The 19,935-nt window shown below is 38.6% G+C and overlaps 1 protein-coding gene across 1 annotated transcript in view; it reads left to right on the top strand.

The window, feature by feature from the left end:
* Nucleotides 1-19,293, top strand: part of pnpla6 (patatin-like phospholipase domain containing 6) — a 37,305-nt gene extending 18,012 nt beyond the window's left edge. The window contains exons 19-36 of the mRNA XM_037689734.1: nucleotides 484-607; nucleotides 792-905; nucleotides 980-1,055; nucleotides 2,487-2,636; nucleotides 2,764-2,827; nucleotides 3,430-3,598; nucleotides 3,686-3,868; nucleotides 4,001-4,119; nucleotides 5,172-5,328; nucleotides 5,517-5,633; nucleotides 5,718-5,787; nucleotides 9,713-9,829; nucleotides 15,185-15,333; nucleotides 15,510-15,662; nucleotides 17,379-17,495; nucleotides 17,608-17,695; nucleotides 17,974-18,116; nucleotides 18,960-19,293. Coding sequence (XP_037545662.1) covers nucleotides 484-607; nucleotides 792-905; nucleotides 980-1,055; nucleotides 2,487-2,636; nucleotides 2,764-2,827; nucleotides 3,430-3,598; nucleotides 3,686-3,868; nucleotides 4,001-4,119; nucleotides 5,172-5,328; nucleotides 5,517-5,633; nucleotides 5,718-5,787; nucleotides 9,713-9,829; nucleotides 15,185-15,333; nucleotides 15,510-15,662; nucleotides 17,379-17,495; nucleotides 17,608-17,695; nucleotides 17,974-18,116; nucleotides 18,960-19,028 — 2,179 coding nt within the window. The 3' untranslated portion in view covers nucleotides 19,029-19,293. The remainder of the gene's footprint in view (nucleotides 1-483; nucleotides 608-791; nucleotides 906-979; nucleotides 1,056-2,486; nucleotides 2,637-2,763; nucleotides 2,828-3,429; nucleotides 3,599-3,685; nucleotides 3,869-4,000; nucleotides 4,120-5,171; nucleotides 5,329-5,516; nucleotides 5,634-5,717; nucleotides 5,788-9,712; nucleotides 9,830-15,184; nucleotides 15,334-15,509; nucleotides 15,663-17,378; nucleotides 17,496-17,607; nucleotides 17,696-17,973; nucleotides 18,117-18,959) is intronic.
* The last annotated feature ends 642 nt before the right edge of the window (nucleotides 19,294-19,935 follow it).

The raw sequence follows: 19,935 nt of genomic DNA, 5'->3' as shown, positions 1-19,935 counted from the left end.
TCCATATTTTTAATAATCAAATAGCTGCATTTGTTTGAACAAAAATCCTAAAAGTCTGTTGCATACCTAATTTTTTAAACATTTTCTTCACACATATTGAACACTGGTTACCATTAACTGACACTGGATATATGGGGACAGCTGTGAGTGAGTTGTTAGAGCAGTCGTCCTTCATTGGGAGAGTTGGGGGTTAGATTCCACCAGCAGTCACATGTTGAAGTGTCCCTGGGTAAGACACTGAACCTCTCATTGCCTCCAATGTGTGTCCCATTAGTGTATGGATCTGATCTAAAAGCACTGATTAGTTTCTTTTAGAATAGTTTGTACAATTAACTTTGTAGAGATGTAGTAGAGTGCTGTCTGAATGTGTGTGTGGAGGTAAATGAGGGCACAGCTTGTATTGTGAAGCACTTTGAGTATCTTGATTAGATATAAAATCACTATACAGTCCATTTACCATTCTTTTTCTCTCCACACTTCTAGACAAGATGACCAGTCAGATTGTACATACATTATCCTGAATGGACGTCTGCGCTCAGTCATTCGTAAAGCAAATGGCAAGAAAGAGTTAGTGGGGGAATATGGAAGAGGAGACCTCATTGGTGTGGTAAGAGTTGTTTTGTTTGCATCCATGTTAAAGAAACCAAAATACAATGACTTTCTGTTGATTATATAAAGCAGTTCTGTTTTTAAGGGGCTGACTAAACCCATCATTTAGCTTTAATTGTTTGTCTCACAATCCTGAGTTTATAAACTATCTTGTGGTTTTTACACTGCCATTTTTTTTTTAGGTGGAGGCCTTGACCAAGCAGCCAAGAGCCACTACTGTCCACGCTGTGAGAGACACGGAGCTTGTTAAACTGCCAGAAGGAACGCTGAACAACATTAAAAGACGATATCCTCAGGTCAGTGACTTTAATGAAAGATTGCTCACTGTGCTTTGCACTGAGGGATACCAACTTTATTATCTGCATTCTAGGTGGTAACAAGGTTGATCCACCTGTTAGGACAGAAGATTCTGGGGAACCTCCAGCAGGGTCGTGGGCCATTCTCAGGTAAGATGATGAAAAAATAAATAAATAAATAATAACTAGAGAAATTGCATTTCCTGCGAAAATGCAGTGTGAATGGTTATTGCAGAAGAACTTGCTGAAAGACAGCTGAAATTAGCTAAAAAAAAATGCTGAAATGTAGCTGAAGTGGAAGAAAAAGTCTAAATTAGCAGAAGAAAAAGAAAGAACACGTATTTGTTGAATTACGTTTAAATAAGTAGAAATTGGGACAAAAATTAGAAAATTAGTTTTAAAAAAAGCTGAAATTAACAAAAACAAAAGGCTGAAAAGTAGCTGAAAAGGAAAAAAAAGTCTAAACTACTAGAAGGAAGCATAAAGAACTGAAATGAGCTAAAAGAAATGTATAATTAGCTGAAAAAGCTAAAATTAGCATCAGAAGAGCTAAATAATAGCTGAAAAAGCTGAAAGTAGCAGGTAAAAAGCTACAAGGAGCATAATGAGCTGAAATTGGCAGAAAGAAGTTAGACTGAAAGTAGTGGAAATTACCAAGAAAAACTTGAATTTATCCAAAAACAGCTGAAATTAGCTAAAAAATGTTAAAAAATGTAGCTGAAAAGTTAGAACAAGCTTGAATTAACAGAAGAAAGCAGAAAGAACACATGTTTGCCCATTTAGGCTGAAAGAAGCATAAATGAGCACAATAAAGTGGAAATTATCTGAAAAAGACTGAAATTTGCCCAAAAAGCTGAAAAGTAGCTAAAAAAGCCTGAAAGAAGCTTAAATTAGCAGAAGGAAGTAGAGAGAACACATTTTTGTTGCATTAGACTGAAAAAAGTTGAAATGAGTTCAAAAAATTTGGAATTATCTGAAAAAGCCAAAATTAGCATAAAGCAGCTAAATAGTAGCTGAAATAGCAGAAAAAGCTGAAACTTGCATAAATAAGCTGAAAGGAGCATAACAAGCTGAAATTAGCACATTAAAAGATGGAAGAAGAACAAAATTGTTGTAGTTAGCAGAAAGATCCTGAAAGGAGCACAAAACAGCTGAAAAATCAGCTGTAATAAGCTGAAAGTAGCTGAAAAAAAAAAAAGAATAAATGTGCACTAAAGCTGAAAGAAGCTGAAGCAAAACAAAATGTGAAAGGAGCAGTAAAAGGTTGTAAACAGATCGAAAGATTAGAAGGATGTAAAATGAGCTCAATTCATTTTCTATGAGAAAAAAGTGGCAGAAAAGGCTAAATATTTCAAAAAGCTAAAGTTGCACCAACACTACGGTAAGTCATAGCACCCTTTTCCCGAATGAGCTGAACGTTTTGATATATGATTTGTTGAAATAGCACAAAAATTGTGGAACAAGAAAGATGTTGAAAAATACGTGGAAGAAAAAGGGATCACAATAGTGTGAATACTTCATGAACGTTCACATAATAATTCTCCTGTTTCTCTGCTGTCACATTGTGTTTCTGTCTGCCAGGTTCAGCCATCAGTTTGCCCAGTATGACAACAAGTGCAGATGTCACCAACCCAGCGAGTAACCTCTCAACTGTGGCTGTTCTGCCTGTGTGTGATGAAGTTCCTATAAATGCATTCAACTTGGAGCTCAGCCATGCCCTCAGTGCCATTGGTAACTTCACTCACTCACTTTCTCTCCCCCTTTTGTCTTGAGTTACTGGAATTCCTTGTCATGGCATCCTCGTGCATTGTATTAGATATTTGGTGTATTAATTTTACATTTCCGGTGATATTTAAAGGGCCCGCTCTACTTCTGACCAGTGAAATAATCAGAGAGCGACTGGGGGCTTCTGCTTTGGACAGGTGGGTCTTATAATGATTGGATCGTTTTAATTTAGGCAAATTCAACTGAAAATGTTGTTATAATGTTATTATAATTTATCTTTCACATTTCTCCCTATCACATAAATGATTTCTAAAAAAAAAAAAAGTTTCTTTGGTTCAAACATTTGTTTTTCTAACAGATATGAATGGGGGGAAAAATAAAATACTTTAGGTGACTAAATCAAAGAATGGCATCATCCTTTTCTTATAATTAGTTTTTATTTGTTTAGTGAACTAACAATACCAATTGTTACTGCTGTCATTGAAGAATCTGTATCCATCCTTGATAGATAAAAGATTTTAGGTGTTCAACAAACAATCACAGTTACAGAACTGTGATTGTTTGATTCTTCTTTGTATGATTCATTATTTAAAAAATGTAAATAAAAGGCCTAAAAAGGCTTCGACTATTTGTATGAATGGATTTTAAGTTTCATTGTATTGGTTGCTCCAGTTTTCTGCCCCCCCCCTCCCCCCCCCTCAATTTCATATAGTTGTTAAATAAACTTTGATGTTAATTTCTTCTGAGTTGCTGTTTATTTACTGAATTTAAAAGTTATTTTTATTCTCAATAATGGCAGTATCCACGAGTATCGTCTCTCTGGCTGGCTGGCCCAGCAGGAGGACATCAATCGAATTGTCCTGTACCAGACTGACAACAGCATGACCCCGTGGACTCAGCGCTGCATTCGCCAGGCTGACTGCATCCTCATTGTGGGACTGGGGGACCAGGAACCAACACTGGGCGAAGTATGTGTTTGCAGGCTAAGCTTTCAAAGACAGGACTATAATCGTAACGGGCAAAATGTAACTCCTCTTTCATCTCATTCCCTCCAGTTGGAGCAAATGCTGGAAAATACAGCAGTCCGGGCTCTGAAGAAGCTGGTTCTTCTGCACAGAGAGGATGGACCTGGTCCTTCCAGAACGGTTGAGTGGCTCAACATGCGCAGCTGGTGCTCCGGGCATCTCCACCTGAAGTGTCCCCGCAGGGTTTTCTCCAGACGCAGTCCCACCAAACTGGTATGAAGAAAACCTTTCTGGAATTTGCAGCTTTTCTGTTTGTTTACTACCCTCTGCTACCGAATGACTCAGAGTTATCTTATGAGACATGTTGCTAGAATGATGTCGCTTTGTTTTAATTCTTCCATGCAGAGGGAAGTGTATGAGAAGGTGTTTGAGAAAATCGCAGACAGACATAGCGATTTCTCTCGGTTGGCCCGAGTCCTCACTGGAAACAGCATTGCGCTTGTGCTTGGAGGAGGTGGAGCTAGGTGAGCACTGTTAGTGAGATCAAGTTCAATAATCCTTCTATTCATGTATGTACATGGGATTCCACAAAAGAGCTACCGTATTTTTCGGCCCATAAGTCGCAGTTTTTTGCATAATTTACATGCCCTGTGATTTATAGGTCAAAGCAATGTATTTATGGATTTTTTCCCCCATATTTATAAGCCAATTTTTGGCTGAGATATGACTGTTTTATTCATTCTGACTGAAAAAAAATTGAACAGTACCATTTTCATCCACTTGATGGCAGCAGAGTAGTAGTATCATTAAGGCATGCCATTGTATCATAACGTAGCTATATTGACAAATTCAAAAAAGTTCAAGACAAAAACAACTGGACTTTATTTATTATACTTTTATTGTTTTTTCTTGAACTTTTTTGAATTTACCATGTCCTGGATGACTGAGAACCTTCAGCAGCTATTAAAGATACAATCGGCTTGCCATAGACCCACTTTCATTCTGCTCACTGCTTGGAGCAAGTTAAACCAGTTGCACCGCCCCGACGAAATGCAGCTAATTTGACCATTAAAGTGCATTTATTAAGTAAAAGTTCAATTGAGACACACCTTTGCTATAACTTCGAGCAAACAAATAATCGCTTTTAAGTGTTAATCTTGTTAAATTCTTGTTAAAGTCCTCCTGTGCACGCTCCTGCGGCTGCCATTTGGCAGCCCATCGATTTTTTGTCAGCGATGACGTGTAACAAACGCGACGCGTCAGCGGTGACACATAATAGATGCGACGTATACAGCAAAGCGACATATTTATGGATTTTTCCACTTTATTAGACAAATATGGACTGATGTGAGTTACAGGGAGGAGCGACATGTACGGCGGAAAATACGGTATTAGTGTTAAAATTCAACTTCGGTGTATGGTATCACACAAATATCAACTGAAGTAATATCAGAAAGTCTGTCCATGCTCTTATACCTACAATGACATGATTTTTACTGTTTTGCTCAAGTTAAACTCACATATTCTCCTTTTGATTACCTGTGTGTTGCACAACGTATTTGTATTTCTCATACAGAGGCTGCTCACACGTGGGCGTGATAAAAGCTATGGAGGAAGCAGGAATTCCTATTGACATAGTGGGTGGGACATCGATTGGCTCATTTATTGGTGCTCTGTATGCTGAGGAGAGAAGTGCTGTTCGAACAAAGCAGAGAGCCAGAGAGTGGTCCAAGGTACAGCATATACCTGTATTATAACCATAGCTTTCCTTTAATAAAACAAAAAATGTAGTTTGAAATATTATATTCAAGTTTGTATAACTTTTTAATTGCAACAGCACTTTTAGACGCATGGTTTCATGTGAGAACAAACAATAATCTGTGTACTTTGTGTGATTTATCTGTATTTATTTGTTCAACAGGCAATGAATTCTGTGTTTAAAACAGTCCTGGACCTCACGTATCCCATCACCTCCATGTTCTCTGGGTCTGCCTTCAACACCAGCATCTATAAAGTGTTTCAGGACAAGCAAATTGAAGTGAGTTGATCACTGCAATACAGTTAATGGATCAATCACTGGAACAATTTACTGACAGATTTGGTGACACTACTGTCTTCACAGGATTTGTGGCTTCCATACTTCAATGTCACTACAGACATCACAGCCTCAGCCATGAGGGTTCATCAGGACGGTGAGTGACAACTACGCTGACTGCAAAGTCAAAACAGCCTTTGCTGTTTTACTATAGTTATCTTTTTAGTAATACATTTTTGTTTTACATACAATGTATTTAACAGGATTTTACAATAGCACACATACACACAAGTAATTAAAGGAACAAGTCTTAAAATCTAACACGACTTGCTCGCATCCAACAACAACTTAAATATACTTCAGATGTAAATAAAGAACAAAATATAATGGCATGTTCCTACACTTAGTCAACTATCAGAAGTTATTGGTTATGTTTACTCACTGAATAGACCAAAGATAGGTTACAACATCAGACAGAGTACAGCATGTTGGGACAACAACTTAAAACACAGCACAGCAAAATCCATTGCTTCCGTTTAGTTATCAACAACTCAGTTTTGCTCTTCTCACTTACATACTATTTTTGTATTTCTTTGTTTATGCTGTATCTAATGAGTTAGAAGCACATTTCACTCATTTCTGTGCTTGTGCCTGTATTTGCTGAACATGTGCTCTGTTTGACTTGCATAAAACTGCACCATCACTAACAATTAAATGAGATCTCTGTGGTCTGTAACTCTTCCCTCCATAAACCCTTCAAATCCAGCACCCTGTTTATGCAACACTGGTAATCTTTAATTTACAGCATTTGAACATTGCAAGTTTAATTGGAAAGTCAACGTTGTTACTGAGGTTGTGAGATTTGAGGAGTTTATGGGTTTTCAGGCCTGAGTCCTGCAGGGAAATGAAAAAGGCTGCTGACGTTTGCATCTTGGCATCAAGATAAACTAACTGATGAAGAAAACTTCTTTCTTTCTTTCCTTCTTTCTTTCTTTCTGTCTTTTTGTCTTTTTTTATCTTGTCTTTGTGTCTTTCTGATTTGTCTTTCTATTTTTGTCTTTTTCTATTCTTTCCTTCATTTTTCTTTTGTTCTGTAGTTCTTTCAGTCTTTTTCTTTCTTTTCATCTTTCTTTCTTACTGTCTGTCTTCTTTCTTTTTGTCTGTTTTTGTCCTTTGTTCTTTTTTTGTTATTTTGTTCTTTGTCTTTTTCTTTCTGCCTCTGTCTTTCTGTCTTCTTTCTTTTTGTCTTTTTCTGTCTTTCTGTTTTTGTCTTTTTTGCTCTTTCGTTCTTTTGTTCTTTCAATCTTTCATTCTTTTGTTCTTTCTTTCTGTCTTTTTCTTTCTTTCTGTTTTTCTACTAATTTACTTTTTTCATTTAGTCTCCATCACCTACTGTTTGTCTAAAATTCCTCGACTAGATTAAACATCCTTTAAGATCCTGCTTCTCTAGTCTTAAATGTTGCTCTGTAGATATAATAACCAGTGTAGAGGCTATGTTTAAAATAACTAAACTCATGTCCATGTGTACATGTAGGATCCAGAACACCTTACAACTTATCTTTTTCTCCTGCATATTAATGTCTTTCCATGTTGCCTCCATTATTTCTTTAGCTCCATTCTGTACTTTTTGTAGTTGTTTTTGTCCCACATTACTAGTTCCATGAATCCCAGTATACATCTCCTTTGACTTCATTTACTGAAACAAAAGAAGTAACATCCTCTTGATTGGATTTAAAAATGTGTTGTGGGTTTGTTTTGGCTTTTTTTGGTTTTGTCTGGGGTTTGAAGCTTCTGAAACTGCACAAATATCTATAGTTTTCTAATGAATCTACAATTTTGAGAATTTGGGTAAGAGCCTAAATTTGATGGTCTGCCTCTCTGTTTGTGTCTGCCTATTTTGTTCCTGACTGCCCTTCCCAAAGTTGCTTTTTCTGCCTCTATTTTTTCCCCACAATTGCTTTTTTAAAAATTGGCTAACGGCACTATTTTTATGAGCTTAATTAAAACACTGATCTGACAGAAAATTACATGCAAGTCAAGTCATCATACTAAACTTGGTAAACATACAGCTGCATACTCATAGTCATCTAACTGTTACATTTGATTGGTTGTAGAGAAGTTGTATATAAGAAAAAAAAGACCCAACATAGAATTTGTTTACCCAGCAGACATAAGGAGGTAAATACTGTTGCGATTATGTCCTCATTTAAATTTTTTGTCTCTATGACCCAGGCTTTTCTTTCTCTGCATTTTTCATTCTTCTCTTTCTTTCACTGTTTTTCTGATTTTCTTTTTCCATCTGTGACGTGGGGTCCGGCTCATGTTTGATGTGTTCCTCCTTCTCCATCTCCATTTCCTGACAGGTAGCGTCTGGCAGTATGTTAGAGCCAGCGCATCCTACACCCCCTATTTACCTCCCCTGTGCGACCCCAAGGATGGCCACTTGCTTGTGGATGGTTGCTATGTTAACAATGTCCCAGGTCAGATTTTAAACACCCACTCACCAAAACTTCCTCTCCCCCCTCGTCCTTAAGTGGGCTCACTGTTCACCTGTAACTAACCCCTCTATGGACACTGGGAGTTCATGGTTTGGAAGGAAAGACTTAAACAAATCAGTTAGTGCTTCCTATTTTACCCTCTTTGGTTTGTAATGCATTTATAAAACTGTTAGCTCAATATCACGCGGCTGCATAAGCCTGCAATACATCTTGCAGATCTGAGGTGTAGATAAGTTGAGACATTTTACATCTAGATGTCTCAAGAGAAGCACATTGATTGAGTTTCTTCTGGCTCTATACACTTTTACAGAAAAGGGTTCTTATTTTATAAAATTCTGAATGTGGCTCTTAAGAACGGATGGTCTCATCATGCACCACAGTATTTGCTTATTTTCTCAGTATTCTACATAGACACAGTCCATGTGTGGATCTTAGATTAGCCAGTTTGGATTAGATTTGACTGGTTTGGATTTAGATGGATATGAGCTTTAATAGGAAACAGGACTGTAATTTGTTTTTTTACTTCGTCTTTACTTGACGCAGTGAAGGGCGGAGCCACCTGGCAACATCATGTTCACGTCATACATCTTCTGCAGTTGTGGACTGGTGTGTAATTTCATTGGATCTAAATGTTTCAGTCGTGGATTTAACTGCAGCTTGTTATTCGTGCCCGTCTTTTTCTCCCGTTTCATTTCAATCATCTCTGCCTTCAGGGACATAATGAGCCTCTCCTGCCCAGCTCCTTGTCCTCCTCTCTGGCTTTGCTTTCTTGTAGCCAGTTCTTGTAAATTTTGTGAGCCTGTCTATATATTCTTGTAAATTAGTTGTAGTTTCATGGCAATATGTGTTCTGGATCCTGCTGTTGCACATCTTTAGACCTTTTCACAAACCAAAACAAGCTCTTAAATTAGGTCTACACTGAAGGAATATAGCACTCTACAGTTTCCATAAAATTGCATTTTAAATTAATCTGCCGTAGCATACGGGCATGTAAAGTGGCACCCCTCACTTTTCACTGTGGTGCTCCTTATCCTTCCAACCCATGCAGCATCTAGCCTGCTTCTGCCCCCTGCTGGCTCTGACCCGTACCGCAGGACGGAGTAGGCTGGTTGCTTTTCTGCCATGTTCACAATGAAAGATCTGGGAACGCTGTCCCATCAACATCTGCTGCTGCTTTGTCTCTAAACACAGAACAAGATGAACTCAGTTGCACTACAACTAGATGCTGCTTCAGCTCAACTCATGATGACGTTTGTTTTAGTACAAGTGGACTTTGCAAAATTTAGAACAAAGAATACAAATGATTACAAGCAAGCCAGCCCCGTTGATGGGATATAGTTTGTAGATCGAACAAACTTCGGTTCTTTGTGATGGTGCCGTTTCCTTTTTCATCTTTTGCACAAGTCACACAGAGCTTCAGTGCTTGGTAATGAGGTTTGAGCCCAAAACTTTGCAGGGATCAGCCACCTTCCTGCAGCGTTTGGATTGTGGTTTGTGTCGACACTAATCTGAAACGTTTAACAAACATTACTGAGATGTTATCCCCCCCCCCCTTCCTCCTCTCCTTCACCCCTGGTGTACCAGGCTCTCTGTGGCGCTATGTTCGGGCAAGCATGACCCTATCGGGGTACCTGCCGCCCCTGTGCGACCCCAAAGATGGCAACTTGCTAATGGATGGTGGCTACATCAACAACCTGCCAGGCAAGTACAGGTGGTGACCCCCCGCCCCCACCCACTGCAACCCCAGCCCACTCTCCACTCAACGTTCTGAATATTTCTCATTGTCGCCCCAACTCCTATTTGCTGAAGAGGAGAGGAGGGGTAAAACTGGGGCTGCTTTATATGGAGGGTTAATCAATTTAGTAACATTTAGAGTTAAGGTAAGTAGAAATGTCCTGCTTTAGTGCCGAGTTTTCCCAATCTGTATAATAAACCAGTACAGATAATTGGTCATCCTTTCTCACAAGTTGTGTATTTTATTACGTAAACCTCAAAAAGGCCTGAAAAGTTACTTGTTCAGCTAATAAAAAAAACACCTAAATTGCAAGTTTTAAGAAAATAGTCACGTTTGACGCATCACTTTGGTGGGCTCTTTAATGGTGAGTTTCTTCCTTGAAACTCTGAAATAATCTGTTCATGAAGATGGAAAAAGTCGGCATTTATTGGAGTTTGACATTAATAATTATTTACTGAATTATAAATAAATTGAAGATGGGAAATGTGTTTATCTGTTAAACAGCCTGGTGTCAAATAGATGTGGAATTATAATTTTTTTAGAGACTTATCCACTTTATTAATTAAACCATTAAGAATCTGTATTTCTTTTACAAAAGACACCAGTCTGTTTTCAGAATGTATTAGTTTTTTGCCATTAGCGTTTGCTTTGTTTTTGTAGGGCTGGGTGTTATTTAATCTTAAAAAAGGTCTAGAAAGCCTGATTCTATCATGTGACCCATTCTATAAATTTGAGTCTTCAAATTATTACATTTAAAATGTTGTCATTCAAACAATTGCTTAAGTTTCTGTTTTACAGATTGACAATTTAATTTAATTTGGCAGTTTAATCTAATATGGCACTACATTTTCTCAGTATTTTAATATACAAAATATTTAGTATTTGTATACCTCTATCACCCAGCTCGTCATTAATTTGTACTTTTTGTGATTTTCAGAAGTATTTGTCTTTTGTGTAGTTGAAAATGGGGACGGGGCCGATCCGATCCAGTATCGGTATCGGCCTCCGATACCAGCATAATTTACGTATCAGATTTTTCCAATCCACGTGTCGATATTTCCGATCCATGATGCAAGTTGGCTTCAAACTATGGAATGGATTTCCTGAACGGCGGCGTGTCTCATGAACCCAGAGTAATAAGACCCGCCTCACATTCAGGAAATCCAGTTCATAGTTTGCAGCCAGCTACAACGTGAGGACTGAGTTAGCAGCACTGTGGCTAACAGCTAACAAACTTAGAGCGCTACTCTCTCTGAATCCGAAAGAGGCGACTCGACCCCGGTCAGCCGCGTCCACTCTGCCCCGCTCAGTGTGCCCGTCTCTGAGGAGGGACAGACAGACTGCCCCAAATCAGGCTGCCTGCTTCGGATTGAACAAGAAGAAGACATCGCTGAAGCCACGGAGCTCAAATGTTTACAGAGAAGTTGCTAAACTTCATCATGATTAATGACCAACCCCTATCAGTTGTAGAAAACGAAAGATTTCACAGCTTGATACTTGCATCCAAGATATAGTTTACGCTCCAGGAGATATTCATCAATATAACAGTAAACAATCATAAAAAAACATATGATTTGAAAATTATATTAAAAACAAAAACAGCTACATTATAAAGTGATGTAAAATACTAAAAACGGGAAGATGTCTATTGGTTTATGCCATGAACTTAGCAGGTGTTTGAAGCCATTTAACATTTAATTTAATTTATTTATTCATTCATTTAAAAGAAACAAAATAAAAAAAAAATCATCAAAAAGAAAACATCGAATGAAAAGAGTGCAGAAAGGAGAAAAAAAATCTTATATCTGCCCCTTATTTAAAAAAAATATAAAATAACTTTAAACAATCCCTTAAATTAATCACTTTAATATCCACTTTAAAGCTAGGAATAAAAAGAAACATGTTTTGTGTTAGCAGAATTTAATTCTAACTTTGAAACTTATCCAACATTAATAAAAATTATGTCAAGTTGCCTTTTTGTACATGCATGCATATATTTGTACAAATTGTACTTGAGAGGAGATTATTACAGCCTCATGTAAAATCGATGATGATGATATTGGAACTGGATCGGTATCGACCGATACTCAGTTCTAGGTATCTGGATTGGACCGGAAGTAAAAAAAAGTGGATTGGTGCATCCCTAGTTGAAATACGAATGTTGTTTGTATTCAGTCTAAGGGGAGGTTCTTTTGTATTTTAGTGTGACAGACATTGAATAGCTCTGTTGTTGGTTAAATTAATTTAATGTGCTGTGCCTTGTACTTATTTTCCGCCTTACACGTCTCACCACCCTGTAAGTCGCATCAGTCCAAATATGTCTAAAGTGGAAAAATCCATAGATATGTCGCTTCGCCATATACGTCACATCTATTATGCATCACCGCTGACGCGTCGCGTTTGTTACGTGTCACCGCTGACAACCTGGAAATGTGGGCCGGTGTGCCAACAATCTATAGGCTGCCAAATGGCGGCCGCGGGAGCGTGCTTGGTAGGATTTTAACAAGAATTTAACAAGGTTACCACTTAAAAACAGTTTTGGTTGCTCGAAATTATAGCAAAGGTGTGTCTTAGTCCATCTTCTGCTTAATAAATGCAGTTTGACAGTCAAATCAACTGCATTTCTCCAGGGCGGCGCAGCTTAATGAAGCTGATTTGGTTGCTCCAGGCAGATGAGTGGCAGGTTTTTAGCAAGCCAATTTTGTCATTAATAGCCACTTTTACCTATTACATGATACAAAGGAATGCCTTACTACTCAACTGCCATCTAGTGGCTGAAAGTGGTAATGTTATTTTTTTCAATCAGAATGAATGAAAAGGGTCATATCACAGCCAAAAATTGGTTTATAAATATGGGGGAAAAAAATCCATAAATAAGTTGCTTTGGCCTATAAGTCGCAGGGCATGCAAATTATGCAAAAAAAAAAAAAACGCCATTTATAGGGTGAAAAATACGGAACGCCTTTTTATTATCAACCTTTATTTAACCAGGCAAATCCCACTGAGATCACAGATCTCTTTAGCAAGGGAGGTCAGGGCCTGAAGACAGCCTGACATGCATGTTTTGAACTGTGGGAGGAAAATGGAGAACCTGGAGAAAACCCACGCAAACACAAGGAGAACATGCTAACTCCACACAGAAAGACCCCAGGTCCAAACCATGGATTGAACCCAGAACCTTCTTGCTGTGAGGCAACAGTGCTAACCACTAAGCCACTGTGCTGCACTTACCATCTACTTTAAGTCCACCTGTTAAATCGCTTGTTAACACTGGTCAGGCGGTCATATGACAGCAACTGTGCATTTAATCATTTAAATTTGGTGAAGATGACTTGTTAAACTTCAAACCAAGCATCAGAAAGGGGAAGAAGGATATTATGTTAAGTGCATTGTGGTGCCAGATGGGCTAGTTTGAGTATTTTAGAAACCACTGGTCTACTGGGATTTTATTCACAACATCTCTAGAGTTTACAGAGAATGGGCTGACAAAAAAAGTATTCAATGACTGGCAGTTGTGTTGATGGAAATGCCTGTTGATGTCAAAGGAGAATGAGCCGACTGGTTTCAGATGGTGGAAAGACAACAGTAGCTGAAATAATCACTCGTTACAATCAAGATCTGCTGAAAACCATCTCTGAACGCACAAATGTGTTAGACCTCGAAGCAGATGGACTACAGCAGCAGAATGTCACACTGGGTGCCACTCCCTCCAGCTAAGAACAAAAAACTTAGGTTACAATTCTCACAGGATCACCTAAAATGGACTGTAAGAGATTGAACAAACGTCGTCTGGTTTGGTGAGTCTTTGTAAACCCTAGAGATGATTGTGCTTGAAATTTCCAGTAGATCTTTTTTTTTTTTCCTTGTGCCACCACTCCCCAATATCAAATATATAATAATACAGTAGTCCCTCGCTACTTTGCAGTTCATTTTTCACGGACTTGCTCTATCGCTGTTTTTCAAAATAAAGATTGCACATGACACGTAATTGGCTGATTGATGAATGAGCCGCACGTTTGGGATGGAATTTTTATTTAAAATGAATTATTATTTAAATTATTTAGCACCTGCTGCACCTGTGTGCAGACCACAGGTGCAAGAGAAGCTTCCCCCTGCAGCGTGTCATATCTCTGCTCTGCAGCGGAGAAGTGGGCGTGGCCGAGAGCACTGGCAGATGGCAGAGAGCAGCCGGAGGCAGAGAGCTGAAATCATGACACGCTGTGCTCTTTTAGAGAGTTTAGTGTTTAGAAACATTGTTTAAAATATTGCAAGGGTTTAAAACTCCTTTTATATATGTATGTGTGTGTATATGTATGTATATTTATTTATTTATTTAATAACCTTTATTTAACGAGGCAAATTCCATTGAGATCACAGATTTTTTTTGTAAGGGAGACCTGGGCCTGAAGGCAGCCTAACATGCATGTTTTTGGTCTGTGGGAGGAAACCAGAGTACCCGGAGAAATCCCACGCAACCACGAGAAGAACATGCAAACTCCACACAGAAAGACCCTGGGTCTAACAGGTCTAACAGAGGATTGAACCCAGGACCTTCTTTCTGTGAGGCACCTTTTCCACTCACATTTTGATGTTGACGGTACCAGGAGGTGAACCTGCAACTTTCCGATCACAAGCCCATCTTCTAACCTCTGCGCCACCACTCCCCTACTTGTACTACTATTCCTACTTTGCGTTTTTTTACTTATCGCGGGGCTTCAGGGTATGGATCCCCCACGATAAATGAGGGACTATTGTATAAGTATATTTTTTAATAGTAAAAAGTTTTATGAAATAAGAAGCTTTTAGAGCTCAAAGATCAACCCAGTTAAAGAAGTTAACATCCTTTGTTTTGAAGTGTATTACCCAGCCTTTTCCATTAAGAGTCTGTGCTAGATCAGCTGCTTTTCCCAGTTTTTCTTGGGCCATTGTTTCATTACTTTGGGTTTCAGTGATGTCTTCCTGTTTTTGTCTTCAAGTAGGCTGAACACCACAAAATTGCTCTTTGCCACAAAGCTCTAACACTCACGATGACTGCAGGCCCTGTTCTTGTTAAAGTGGATAGTAAACAGTTTTCCTTTTCTGTATATCAGTGTTTTCTGTAGCTAATTGGCCTTAAGTGCTCTGGTGTGTGTCGGCTTAAACTGATGATTTTGTGGTTGAAGTCTGTTGAAACATTGGGCCTTTGTGAGTGAGTGTTTAGAGATTTTTCTTGAGCATGGAGTTTATTGTGTTATCTGCCTTGCTGCTGGCTTTTGTCAAGCTGGTTTTGAACGTCTTTCTCATTGCTCGTGTGTGAATTCTGGTGTTAAACGTCCCAACAGCCGATATTGCAAGAAACGTGGGTGCCAGAACAGTCATTGCCATTGATGTCGGTAGCCAAGACGAGACTGACCTCTGTAACTACGGCGACTGCCTATCTGGCTGGTGGTTGCTGTGGAAACGGATCAATCCCTGGGCAGAAAAAGTAAAGGTATAGTAAGCATTGGCTAATTTTTGAAATAAAGATTTAGAGCTTTACCTAAATCAAATTTTAGCATCAGTGATTTGTTTAAAAGAAGCAGTTGATTTAATATTTTACCATCTAGGGTTGTGATTTTGTGTAACTTTTTTAGCTTAGTTAAACAGCTCTTATAATGGCTCTAACAGGTCCCAGACATGGCAGAGATCCAGTCCCGGTTGGCGTATGTGTCTTGTGTGCGGCAGTTGGAGGTGGTGAAAAAGAGCGCCTACTGTGAGTACATCAGGCCACCGATAGACCGCTTCAAGACCATGGACTTTGGCAAGTGTGATGAAATCTATGTGAGTGACATCCTAAATATTCTGTAAAATTTTAAAGTTATGTGTGCACCCCCAATTGTGGAAAAAGTTGGGATGATATGTCAAATGGAACATTCTAAACATCAAATGTACAAATTTTAGGGAATATTAAGGTAATTTTGAATTTTATGAGAGCAACACATTTTTCAGCACAAAAGTTGGGATAGAGGAAATAAATAGCTGTAAAACTAAATGGTATGAATAAGAAATAATTGCAAATAATTAGGTTTATTGACAAGCTTGCAACAGGTCAGTGAGAGGGCTATGTATATCCTGTTATTCAATCATCTACAGTTGAGAAATGCAACAATTCCAAAAAGTTTTGTTCTTCTTTTTCAGCTTTTCCCTTTTCAGGGATTTCTACAGTGAATCATCATCCACCTCCATCTCACTCTCCTCTGCATCCACTGTCCTAACTGTAACTACCTCTATTCCACCACCAGGTTTCCTTGTCATCCATTCTCTGTCCAAATGACACACCCAGTACCTTCCTACCTGTCATAGTTACTGTTGCTGTAGTAGTCCAGTCATTTGGAAGCTCTTTCTTACCACCCAGAGCCTTTAACAGCTCCTCTCTGAATTTCTCACAACAATCTTCTTTTCTCAGCTTCCAACATTTGGTCGTCTTCTCTGACTTTTCTCTTCTTCACAACAACAGTCATTCTACACACAACCATCCAATGCTGTCTGGCCACGCTCTCCCTGCCACAACCTTACAGACCCCAAACGCCCTCACGTTTCTTCTTCTACACAGAATGTAGTCGACCTGCGTACTCCTTCCTCCACTTTTATAGGTCACTCTATGTTTCTCCCTCTTTTGGAAGTATGTGTTGACTAGAGCCTTTTCAATTCTCTTGACAAAATCCACCACCATCTGTCCTTCCTGGTTTCTTTCCTTGACACCAAACCTACCCATCACTTCCTCATCCCCTCTGTTTCCTTCACCAACATGTCCATTCAGGTCTGCTCTGATCACCACTCTCTCCTCCCTGGAATACTCTCTATCACTTGAAGAATACTCTCTATCACTTTATCCATATCTTTCCAAAATGTATCTTTCTCCTCATCACATCCAACCTGTGGAGCATAACCACTGACGATGTTTAGCATCAGACCTTCTACTTCCACCTTCAGACACATCACCCTATCTGACGCTCTTTTCACATCCACTACATTCTTTTCCAACTCCTTCTTCAGGACCACCCCTACTCATTTTCTCTTTCTAACCACACCATGGTAAAACAGTTTAGACCTGCTCTAATGCTGCGAGCCTTGCTGCCCTTCCACTTGGACACACAAAACATCTACCTTCCTTCTCTGCATCATGTCAGCCAGCTCTCTACCTTTGCCTGTCATTGTCCCCACATTTGGAGTTGCAACCCTCAGTCCTACATTCTTCACTTTTCCTCTTCTCCCTCTGTCTCCTGACACGTTTCCCTCCTCGTGGTCTTCGACTAACAGTAGCATTCTAGCACTTAATTTTTTTATTTACTCAATCTTATTAAATATCTGTGGTAAATGTGACAAAAGAGTTTTGTTTAAAGTGTTACTCACCAAATTAGGACATTAAACACATTACTCAAATACTTAAAACAGTTTGTGTCTAACCCTAATAGTATATTTTTATTGCAGGCTATTAATTCCCCGTCCATGGAAGATGCCTTTAAAATGTTGTGTATCTGTTTAAATAAACCACAGGATGTCGGCTACCAGCACGGCAAGTTGGTGTTTACCGGCTGGGCTCGAGGTGACATCATCGAGAACATGCTGAGGGACCACCGCTCAGCTGACTACAACGACGCCAAGAGAACAGATGTGAGGAGAGCACATGTGCATCATTGAACCATAAATGTTTGTTTGATGTATATCCTACATGTACATCATGAAAGTTTCTACTTTAAAGTGTTCTATAAATGGTTTCTTTTAGACCTGCACATGCCCAGCAGCTGACTTCACTGACCTTGCAGAGATTGTATCGAGGATAGAACCAGTCCAAAGCTACGGAGCGACAGAAGGTGAAGCAAACTTCTCAGTTCTTCCTTATTTATAGATATTTTGTACATGAAGTCCTTATACGCTCTTAAGAGCACTTTCTGCTCATGTGTCCAGTCTTTAAGATGGATGTTGTCGAACCACTTTGTCCAGTTACCCTTCATGGTCATCTTAGATTTAAATGCTGTAATAAATAAAAGATTCTTAGGTTTCACCTGGTTCTGATTATTTATGGCAGTTATCTGGTGAGCTGCTCAATAAATCCTTTGTGTAACGTGTCCTTTTAAATCTTTCTATTTAGCGGAGGAGTCAGACTGTCTGACAGAGTATGAGGAGGATGCGATGGACACTGTCAAGGAGGAAGAGGGGGGAGAGGAAGAGGAGGAAGAGGACCCTGAAGACCACTCCCCTGAAGAATGGGGACAGAATGGGATCTTTCAGACTGTGAGTCCAAAAAACAAAAACATATGACCAAATGAAGACGAACACATAATCTGAATTGTTTTAATTTCTGTTTTATTGCCTGAATGTAAAAGGAAAGATAATTTCATGACTCATCAGCAAATCATTTTATTTACCAACAATGCATCTGTGTTTCTTAATAGTTTTTATAACGCGTGTTGAAGTTTTACGCGATGCTTTATTATCAGGAAAACACTTTTTTTAGCTGATTCGACTTGTTGTCCTTCAAGAATGAGCTAAATGGATCAAGTCTGACCTTTAAATTAGTCTTTTCATAAATTGACTTTGTTTTTCAACTGTTTGCAAGTAATCCAAATAAAAATGTATAAAAAACAAATAAATATTTTTGCACACAAATGAGCTTAGTTTATTCACAAAGGTCAGATAGTATTGACAAACTGTTTTAATCTTTAATTGAATTTAATAATTTTGCAGCAACAAAAAAAAATAAAAAAAAATCCATTCAAATCAATTTTTTTTAATTTACCGTAGCTTGTAAGCTTTTTCTTTCTTGCTTCCATCTATTTCAGTTCAAATCAAATGGTCCAAGAGTACGAAGCTCATACTGACGATGCGTTTTCTAACCTCAGTATCGTTTTATTTTGCATGATGACAAAACCATAATTCTCAGTTCGTGTCTTCCACAGGACTGTTAACACAAACAGAAGCCCAAGTGACCTAAATTTGAATACAGCGCATCACAGCGGTCTGTTAAGAGTTTAAATAAACGAGGACTTTGTGTGCAAAATATTAAGAGTATCACTAATTTCCATTTTGCAACTTTACAACGACATGGGTCAAACCAACCTGTCCTCTGTTCTGCAGGATGAGGACAAATCTGTGAGACATCGCAGGAAACTCACCAGTGACACTTCTGAGGTCTCCGACTGCTAACAGAGGGTCCTGGAGAAGGAGGAGGACCAGAACCAGAGTCGGACTGTGGAGTTATCAACTGTGAACACGTGAGATGTGGATTCCACACTCGACATTGACACTTTCTGAAACTGGATTAAGTTTTTTACCTTACTGCACCACTTTTGAAGCCCCCCCGACTCATTTCATCATGTATTTGGAGTCAAGTTGCTTCAAATATGTGGTCTAAAAATCTGAACATGCTTTGAGGATTTACCCCAGACAGTATTTAATTCATCATTTAAGCAGGACATGTTTTTTTTTTTTATTCCATGTCTATTCCAAAACGGTTTAATCATCAGTTTAATTAAACTTAACATGTAATCTTTTTGACGCACAGTACATGCATTGCCTGTGTCTTTGCATCCGTCTTCAAATCTGTACATTTTCCCTGCACTCCCATCATGGAGGATTTTGTGTGTGGTCTTCATTTCTTTAGTTTGCTCCTTTGTGTTAAATGTTTTAGTTATTTCAAAAGTACAAAGCTTTATTTGATTAGAATGTTAGCAAGACACTGGACAGAGATGTTAGCAGTGCATCGGGGTATTCATGAATATCATGTGGACTTTATGCTAATATAAGTTGTTTTTAGAGACATTAAAGTGGAGTTTTTGTTGATTAAATGGGGATGGACCAGTATTAGGGATCAAGACAAGGAGGTGAGCTCTTTAGAAAGTTAGAATGTTAAATACAAGATTTAAAGAATTATTTTGTCTAAATAGAAATGGAGCTTTAATCAAAGTTTATTACCTATTTATAATTTATATTTAGTAACTTGAAGTGTGTTTTGTGTAGATAGAACAAATGAATCGGGTAGAAAGAAACTGCAATGACGAATGAATGATGGTGCTGATTTAAATGATTGCCTTTTTTTTACCACGTTCAGCTC

This window comes from Nematolebias whitei, chromosome 16 (assembly GCF_014905685.2).
Source record: "Nematolebias whitei isolate Nwh7 chromosome 16, NemWhi1, whole genome shotgun sequence".
In the NCBI taxonomy this organism is placed as follows: Eukaryota; Metazoa; Chordata; class Actinopteri; order Cyprinodontiformes; family Rivulidae; genus Nematolebias; species Nematolebias whitei.
This window is presented reverse-complemented; position numbering and strand designations above follow the sequence as displayed.